The following is an 8,502-nucleotide window of genomic DNA, read 5'->3' as shown; positions in this document are numbered from 1 at the left end:
GATGATGCATCCATTGCGCTTGCGGGTTCTGCATGTTGGGCTGCTGGGTGGGCAGCTGAGGTATAGCTGCCGCATTCTGGTGATGATGCATCTGTTGCGCCTGCGGATTCCACCTGTTAGACTGCTGGACCCGCGGCATGGCGGATGCATTCAGGAGATGGTGCATCTGTTGCGCTTGCGGGTTCTGCACATAGGGCTGTTGTACATGTGACGCAAAGGATGTGGTCTGTTGATGCGGTATTGGTTGAGCTTGCGAAACCGGTATGTTGGGCTGCTGGATGGTGGGGACGTGAGGCACATGAAATGCATCCGATGTGTTGGGCGACGGCGTCAACAACTCGGGCAACAAATCATATGGAACCTGGTCTTGGAATAGCCTGTGCATGCCATCCCCGCGTGACGATAAACTTTGATCGCTTGGGGGAAATTTCTGGACTCTGTTTGTTCCTGGTCTTATCCGGGATAACGTGTTCTTCCCTGCGCTCGAAGATGGAGCCAAGGGATGAGGGCTATCCGCCGCTCTGTGTGGGCCTGTGCCAGCAGGAGAGATGCCCTCTGATCGGCGCAGAAAGCCCCTTTCTGCGTTCGGGGACGGGGTCGACAGCTGTTGGTAGTTTCGGGGTCTGTACTGTCCTGCTTGAGAAGATGTTTGTGGCAGGGGCCCATACTCCACGCCGGAGGGTGGAGTAAGTTCTTCTGTGGTTGAATCCGGGATGGATCCTGTACTTCGAGATGGGGTGAGCAATTGGGGGCCCTTCTGGGCTCCGTGCGCCATTGTCGCACATGGAAAGATGTCCTGTTGAAGGGGTGAGAAGCTGCTCCCTGTCCTCGAGGGTGGATAAGATAGCTGGTGTCCACTCTCGACTGTTTGTGGAGGATTTACGGCAGCAGCGACTGGTATCTGTCGTCGGGGCGGAGTTTGAGGCGGTGGCGGCAGCATAGACACTCCGTCGGCACCGCGGGCGGTGGTTGCGTTTGACCGGTCATGCTGAGCTCTGTCGTCGATTTCTTGTTGACGTTGGAAGAAATCGTTCATAGCAATTTCGAGTTCGGCCTCAATCTCTGCGAGATGGCGTGGACACGGTGCATTGACAGTCAAGCTGTCGTAGAGAGGAGCCCGATAGTGCTCTTCGCGGCCTTGCTCACTGTGCTCGAACTCAACCTCATCCACCCGTTGCGAGCATTCCCGGCCATCGAAGTTATAATTTGTCGCCATGTACTGCGGATCCCTTGGCTCGCGGCGCTGGTAGCTGCCCCCTCCCCATGTCCTGACCGGAGTGTGTCTGAGTGGTGGGGAAGACATCTCAAAATAGTGGTGCGGCAGTGTAGCCATGGTTGAGATGCCGCTGTGGGTGTCTGTGGGGTTTCTAGCGATTATTGCTGTTGTGCTGTGGCGTCTGTTGACTGCGAGTGCGAGGGTCTGCGGTGCAAGTGGAAAGGCGGGTGGTGGAAAGTCGGGTGGGAAAAGTCAGGTGGTAGTGCGCGGGTTGAGGACGTTTCYGCGCGTATGCCAGATTTTGACAATGAGGAAGCCGCAAAGTGCCGGTACTACACAAGTGGTGTCCTGTCGAGTGAATGAACCATGCATGAGTTGACGGTGATGGTCTGCAGGCGGATGTCCCCAAGTGATCTGCGCAGGTTGTCTAGACTGGGCCCGTGTCAAGTGCGAAGAGATGTTGAAGTGCGAAGAAATACCTTAACCCTTGGATTTCGGAAAAATTGGCGGCGGCTGCAACAACGCGACTTCCTCCACGCGCTTGCAACGTATGCTTGGAATTGTTCCTTCGCTGAAGTGGCGGTCGGCTTTCTGAGCATACCTAGGTATCATCGCAACTGCGCATCTCGTAACGCATGGACAGAACCTCGTGTGTGCTTCTTTGCCTTTGCAGAACTGTCGACATGAGGATTATCCATTGGGACACGACATCCTCATTCATCGCCACAATGTCCCAAGGCCTCGCTCTCTGCAGACTCGACGATTCTAGGCCTGCTGGAATCCTTACTACTAGCAGAGTGGCCCGTTGATGAATCGAGAGAGCAGTTTAGGGCGCTGCTCTTTTTGTTGATCTCTCCTCTCGACAGCTCTGCTCCTTTGCTCCCCACGGTCTCGCTCCGACCGACGACGCTGAACGAGCCGTGTGAGTTAATCAACACCATCTCCTGTTCCCGGCCTCATACATGTCCGCGGGGATCATGCAGCTGACCTCCAAATCATGAGGGTCGAACATCGGCAGGCGATATCTCCAACTGAAACGCTCCTGGCTCCCGATCTTCACGGCCGGAATTTCACCTCGACCGGCGCCGCTACCTTGCTACAATGCTTCCAATCGTTTGCAGGTATATATCCAGCATCGGGAAAGACTTTCGCAAGAGCACTCTTGAGCCGCAACAAAAGAAGGATACACGGCACCGACAGGCTCGCGCCACCATGAAACATACGAAGCATGTGCTTGATGGGCATGATACAACCCATCTCGCCCTCTTCGAGATCAATGCACCCAAACTCATACTCGGCCATGAAGCACAAGAAGAGCGTCCCCACCGAAACGCCACCGCCCTTTTCTTCTTGATTCGGGTCAGCGCCCAATTACAACAAGCTTTGCAAGAGCTCAGGGATGGAGAAGTGATTGCCGATGGAGCATGCCTCCAAACCGTGTGCAAACTAGGTCACAGCACATGGTCAAGCAAAGGTCGACCAGCCTTCTCTCGAACGACCCGCGTGGTCAGGATTTGAGCGACATGACCTGTCAAGCCAAAGCCTATTGCAAGACTCAAAAAGTGCTTTGACCGTCCGCCCAGGTGTCAAGAGACCTGCCAATATACCAGTATCGTTCAGAAGAATAGCCCAGGCCGTTGATCACACATTCCATCACAGGGTGGAATGCGGTAGCAAACTGGGCACAAAATTGTCCGCCTCGAAAGGGGGGAACTATCCACGAGTAGACAGAGTAACTCGCTGAGCCTACGTCAAACATGCCGCCGGAGTTCGTGCTCGCCAGAATGAGCAGAAGCCGAGCATTACGGAGTTAACTCCTCGCATCGAAACTCCCAGCATGGACTTCGTGAGATCCAGATTCGAGGAGATAGTCGCGTAGCGAACGATGCATGAATTCGACCTGGAAATGGAATGCCATGTGTTTGTTCTTCCACATCATAGGGACCACAGTGGCCGGAATGGCAGTGATGGCGTGCAAAGTACTACCAGGGATGTGAAGATCGYACTGCAAGTCCTTTGCAGCGACTGGACAATCTCCTCAATGCAGAGTCAAGCGTGTACACTAGATCATCCGCGCCCACGAAGAGTCGCAGGTATTCCTCTCGGGCCTCTGAAAGAGCGAAATCTGTGCCGGCATGGCTGACGAATGTCATATCTACCAGTCGCAGTGGATTGAGCGCGAGGATGTGATAGGATGTGACCCTCATCATGCAGCGCTAGCAGCAGGAATATTCCTGCTTCCAGCCTATGCTGTGGCTCGATCGAGTGCAGCAGCTGACTGTCGTTCAGTTCACCTGACACGATGTCAAGCTTCCGCTGCAGCATATCGAGACCATCGCCATCTCTGATGCCACGCATCAGGTCCCTGACGACCAACMGAGTCCATAGAAAGACTCCGTCCGCTTTCGCGATGATGTCGCGAGTCAGGACGTTCTTCCTGGGCATACTGCAGAAGCGAGGATGGGACTTGAGCYGAGCGCTGGCAACCTTCTCAATGCCATGGCATTGACGTCTTCCGGCTGTAACTGTGGGCAGAGAGCAAAAGCTTTCTGTCCGGAACAGCGGCCATCGTCTACTGGATACGCAGAGCTTGACATTTGGAAAAGTGCTCAGCTCCCACAGCAGTGCTACAAGATCGTCTCTCGTATCATCATCATAATCGTCATTCCCATCGAGGCCCCATCGATGAGAACGACGATTCTGACGGCGGGCATGAGAGTGGCCATTGCCTTACGGAAGCAGCGCCGAAGCTCTACATCGGACCAGGTCGTTTCTGGTCCGCCCAAATGTCGTGCCAGCTGGGTGATCTGGCACGCAAGGTAGCGGAGTTCCTGACGCTGCTTCAAAAGGCTCAGACAGGATAGTGCGTAGGACGCCCGCCATGAATTTTTTTTTCTTTTTTTTTTTTTTCAAGAGCATGTCCCGGGTTCCAGAAGTAAAAGCTCAACTGCAATACGAGCATGGATTCTTTCCAGGTTGCATATGCTGCACGGGTTTGAGCGCTTCCTCCAAGAACCGGATCAAGCCAGAGACCCCTGCGCCTGGTTTGGCAGTCACCCAGTACAGACGATGAGCAGGCTCGAGCTCTTGTAGCCAGGCTACAATGCTGTTCCATCTGACGTTGCTCGCACTCTTGGAAAGGAGTGCCCAGCGATACGTTCCCTCATGCGCACTCTGGACTTAGTCTCTGCGATCTTTCATTTGGGGAAATAAAGACTCTGCATGAGTCTGTCCATGACTTCTTTGTCTGTCTTGCGGTCGACATCGGATGTGGTGGTGGTGCGCCTTTCTCGGAAAACCGTTCTCCCCTGACCTCCCCGAGAAGCCGCGCTCTGGCCCTTTCTGCACCCTCGCCACAGTTTGCACCGATAGCGACGAMGAAGATACCAGAAAGGCAGTATGAAAGATCCTCCTCGCGAGTGATCTTTCTGTTCGCTGCTCATGCAAGCTTCTCCTCTATACGAATACCTTGACTTTCTCAATGAATATGTAAGATCTTTGGAGGAATCGTGGTGAGTAAGGCTATGGAGATCTCCAGCGAGCAGGCAACCTCCGTGGGGACATTACATCGATCGCCTCCTCTGTTTCCGACCACTTGCCATTGGAATACCATCAGAACATGGAATGAATAGCCCCCGAGACTTCCTGACTGCTCTTCTCATCTATACAGGCCGCATCTATCCAGACTCATTCAATAATGGCAGTGCGATCTCTTAAATATTGGGCGAACCGCAATACCTTTTGGTACGCGGAATTATCAGTATTGAGCTTTCTGAGGACACCTAAGTAAGGTTTGGATATGCCCGATCTCCGAGCCAGGCTCCATCTGTGAGATGCAATGGCATACTTTAGGACAGTGCCATGGTACTCTTGAACTTCCAGAGTGTGCGCATTGAGCAGTCGCAGTGGGCCTCCATTACAGGTCTCCCGATGTGATATGGTCCTCAGGATATGCTATACCGATGCAGATGAATGTGGCCTAGTGAAGGATGGAGAGCTGGATGCCAGTGTTTGCAGGTCTTGTCCCATCGGCATGATAGCAAATGTCCTGGGAGACGTTTCATCCATCCTCGATGAAATCTATCAAAGCATGGGCAACACGCTTCATGTCGCTCAGTCCCTACCAACGTAGATAGACCGATAGGTGATGACAATCGCTTCACAAACAAGGGAGGTGGAACGAAGTGAGGTTCTGAGGTATTCTGCTGATATTCCAGCGGCCTATATMTACCACTTATCACTATCTATTGGTTCCGTTAGTTCCTAGCTTTTCGACTTAGTATCTTACTTTTCGTAGGCTCTACCTGTTATATAAAGACTAAATATAGTTTAAAACTCTCCTTATAGTCTACTCTATAATCTAAGATATGTTTCTAAGTCTTAGTATCTATTATATTACTATAGGACTAGATTCCGAATATCTCGAGGAAAGTGAAGTTCTTCGTGATGTGGAGTAAATTTTAGAGTCGGGTATAGGTCGCGGCAATATTAGCCAGGCAAGTGCAGCCGAGAACAGGGCTCAACTCCGCTTGGCCCGCCGAGCCGATCACCAGCTCCGAAACACAATAACCCACCTAAATGCGCCTCTCGACACTCTCTCAGCACCATGATCAGCGGGCATGGACAATGCATGAGCCATCGTTGATCGTATCCGTGTTATCATGGACTCTGATGGCGAATACGCTGTCGAGAACGAAGCGCAGTTCTGGGCGGGTATGGCCTTCCGACATCTCGCATGTGAAAGCATGTGAAAGCGGCATTGAAGTGAATGAGACGCTGACTCGGATCTGGCTCCTAGGACTCGACGATATCCTTGCGGCTTCATACGACACATCCGAGCTGATTGACGACGCGCTGCGCGCTTTCTTGGCTTTCACGACGAACTTCAAACGTAGGCAAAGAGACGACAACGAATTGCATACAAGGTGGGACAAGCGCTGACCTGCGCGAAAGAGGAATATCTCCAGTCCGAGTATGATATTGCACGGTGCTGCTATAGACTGCTGGACGCGGCAATCTTCAAGGACAACCAGGACTATGTGCGACGGCAGATACTGTATTGCTTATTACAGGTGGGTCTGGACGGTGGTATTGGGTGGCACGAGCACTAAGGTTTTGGCAGGAGGACGATGCAGATACACTACACCTCACCGCAGCCGTGCTGCTGTTCGATGGGCGCGCGAATGAAGCTGCGTTTGAAATGATGCAAGCGGAAAGCGCATTTCCGCGACTGGTGGAGTTGGTACGRGCGAGACGAGACGACGAGATTGGCCTGCACCGACTATTGCTGGAGCTCCTGTTTGAGATGTCCCGCATCCAAAAGCTGTCGAGAGACGAGCTGAGTGAGTGGCCAGCCGGGAACCGTCCTCGCAAGCCTCGCTAACACAATACAGTGACCGTGGACGATGCCTTCATTCTGCACCTTTTCCAACTCATAGAGGAGCTTTCAGATGACGCTGATGATCCCTACCACTATCCCATAATCCGAGTTCTGCTGGTCTTGAACGAACAATACATGTGTCTCGCGAATGCGCCGAGTTCGCCAGGTGATGGGCCGATTGCCCTAACAAATAGAATTCTCAAGCTGCTTTCCATGCATGGACCTGCATATCGGACGTTTGGGGAGAATCTCATCCTTTTGCTGAACCGAGAATCGAAACTTGGTCCGCAGCTCTTGATCCTCAAGTTGCTTTACCTGTTGTTCACGACGCCATCAACCTATGAGTATTTCTATACCAACGACTTGCATGTACTGGTGGATGTGATTATCCGGAATTTACTGGACCTTGATCCTGTCAGCGACCATTCACCGCATCTTTCTGACGGGGTAGACAGAGACGGACAACGGGCACTGCAACACACGTATTTACGCGTTCTTTGCCCGCTGTTACGAAACACACAACTTTCCCTCGATGGTAATCATTATAAACGCGAAGAGGTCCGTAGACTGTTGTTTCTGCTGGTTAACAAGTCTTCGGCACATTTTGCACCTGTGGACGCCACTGTCCTCCGACTCGCTGTAAGGATCAAGCAGATTGAGTGGCTGAGAGAGGCAGGTGACGAGGAAGATGATGCGATGGAACAGCAATTGTTGGAAGCCGCTCCGACAGATGCACAAGTGGCCAAGAAGCTTCTCGGCATGTCGCTTTCGGATGCAGGAGAGAGCAGTCTCAGTGTGGTGGAGGTATCGGCCAAAATTGCAAAGGAAAAGCCTAGTGTACCTGCACCTAGGCGTCGACGACAAGGCTCCAAGGCGAATGGAGAATCATCAAATTCTAACGGTCCGGATACTGGTGATCTACTGAGAGTGCCACCAAAGGGTGTTGACTTACCCCGTGGGGACACAAGGAGCCCTTTTTCAGATGAAAATGCGGAGACCTGAAATTCTACGACTCTCAGGCTTCCGGTAGCCTACGATACAACTCTCTTCAAGCAAGCGGCCCGATATGTGTGTAAAAGCGCAATTGATCGAGAGTGTAGTCGGTACGCACGGCCGCTCATTGTCACTTGTGACGAGCACGCACCCAATCGTGCATCGACATTCAGAGGGCTCTTGTCTGGCTGGAAAAGCGGTCGATTCCGGCCGCCACCGGTAGCAGACAACGGCTCCAGGTCTGCTTCAGTGCTCTGCACCTATTGGCACTCTGATGCATGTCAGCGCTTGGGATGCCACCGTCTGATACGATCCATGGCGGATTAATTCCCCTCCATCTTAACATGTACAGACAGACCAAGTTGGGATTGGCGCTACAAGCCCTCGCGTGAAACTGGAGGTGTCATTATGTGGCAATCGACAAGGTGTACAAACGAACACAGATCGAGCATGAGGCATGTCACACGCAAACACAACGTCGAGTCTTTGCATATGCGGGCGCGAACCTGCGTTCCGGCTAGCACGTCCGAATCACCCGTGCTCAAGATGGGAAAGCTTGGGCAGCTTAGAGTTGACCGGCTGTGCAGTCACTGGTTACACTGCGTTTTCACGTTACACCGTGCCTGCAGCAAGGCCTATCGGACTTTCACCTTGCATGCCTCAGAACGCGTCTCCAGAATCTGTATCCAGTCAAGAACATCAAGTGCGTCGTCACCATCGCCTGCCGCGGGTCTTATTGTGGAGGGCCACTGGCCGCGACCTCGCGGAACTATTGCCATCAGAAAAGGCTACGCAGAGATATGTATCTACCCGTGGGTTTCAGCTGTCAAAACCCTCACATGCTACCGCCCGCAAAATCTGGAATAGCGAGCAAACGCTTGACATGCGCAAAGGGTTTTGTGCGTCGCATCTG

The 8,502-nt window shown here is 52.7% G+C and overlaps 3 protein-coding genes; 2 read left to right on the top strand and 1 right to left on the bottom strand.

The window, feature by feature from the left end:
• RCC_04420 (uncharacterized protein) overlaps positions 1-1,333 on the bottom strand; it is a gene marked incomplete at both ends in the record, with an annotated part of 2,112 nt that extends 779 nt beyond the window's left edge. Inside the window, one exon of the mRNA XM_023769698.1 lies at positions 1-1,333. This exon is cut by the window's left edge and continues 779 nt beyond it. Within this exon, the coding sequence (XP_023625466.1) occupies positions 1-1,333 (1,333 nt within the window).
• Positions 1,334-2,428: 1,095 nt separating this feature from the next.
• RCC_04419 (uncharacterized protein) lies at positions 2,429-2,734 on the top strand (the record flags this gene model as incomplete). The annotated part of the gene is made up of 1 exon (XM_023769697.1): positions 2,429-2,734. The coding sequence occupies one exon, from the start codon at positions 2,429-2,431 to the stop codon at positions 2,732-2,734; it is 306 nt and encodes a 101-aa protein (XP_023625465.1).
• A 3,143-nt stretch (positions 2,735-5,877) lies between these two features.
• On the top strand, positions 5,878-7,598 carry RCC_04418 (related to Orc3p; the record flags this gene model as incomplete). XM_023769696.1 has 5 exons in its annotated part: positions 5,878-5,929; positions 6,015-6,107; positions 6,170-6,288; positions 6,339-6,558; positions 6,610-7,598. The coding sequence occupies 5 exons, from the start codon at positions 5,878-5,880 to the stop codon at positions 7,596-7,598; spliced, it is 1,473 nt and encodes a 490-aa protein (XP_023625464.1).
• Positions 7,599-8,502: the final 904 nt, after the last annotated feature.

Source organism: Ramularia collo-cygni (assembly GCF_900074925.1).
Source record: "Ramularia collo-cygni strain URUG2 genome assembly, contig: RCC_scaffold06, whole genome shotgun sequence".
Taxonomy (NCBI): domain Eukaryota; kingdom Fungi; phylum Ascomycota; class Dothideomycetes; order Mycosphaerellales; family Mycosphaerellaceae; genus Ramularia; species Ramularia collo-cygni.
The sequence above is the reverse complement of the archived record's forward strand: the minus strand, read 5'-3'. Positions and strand labels throughout refer to the sequence as shown.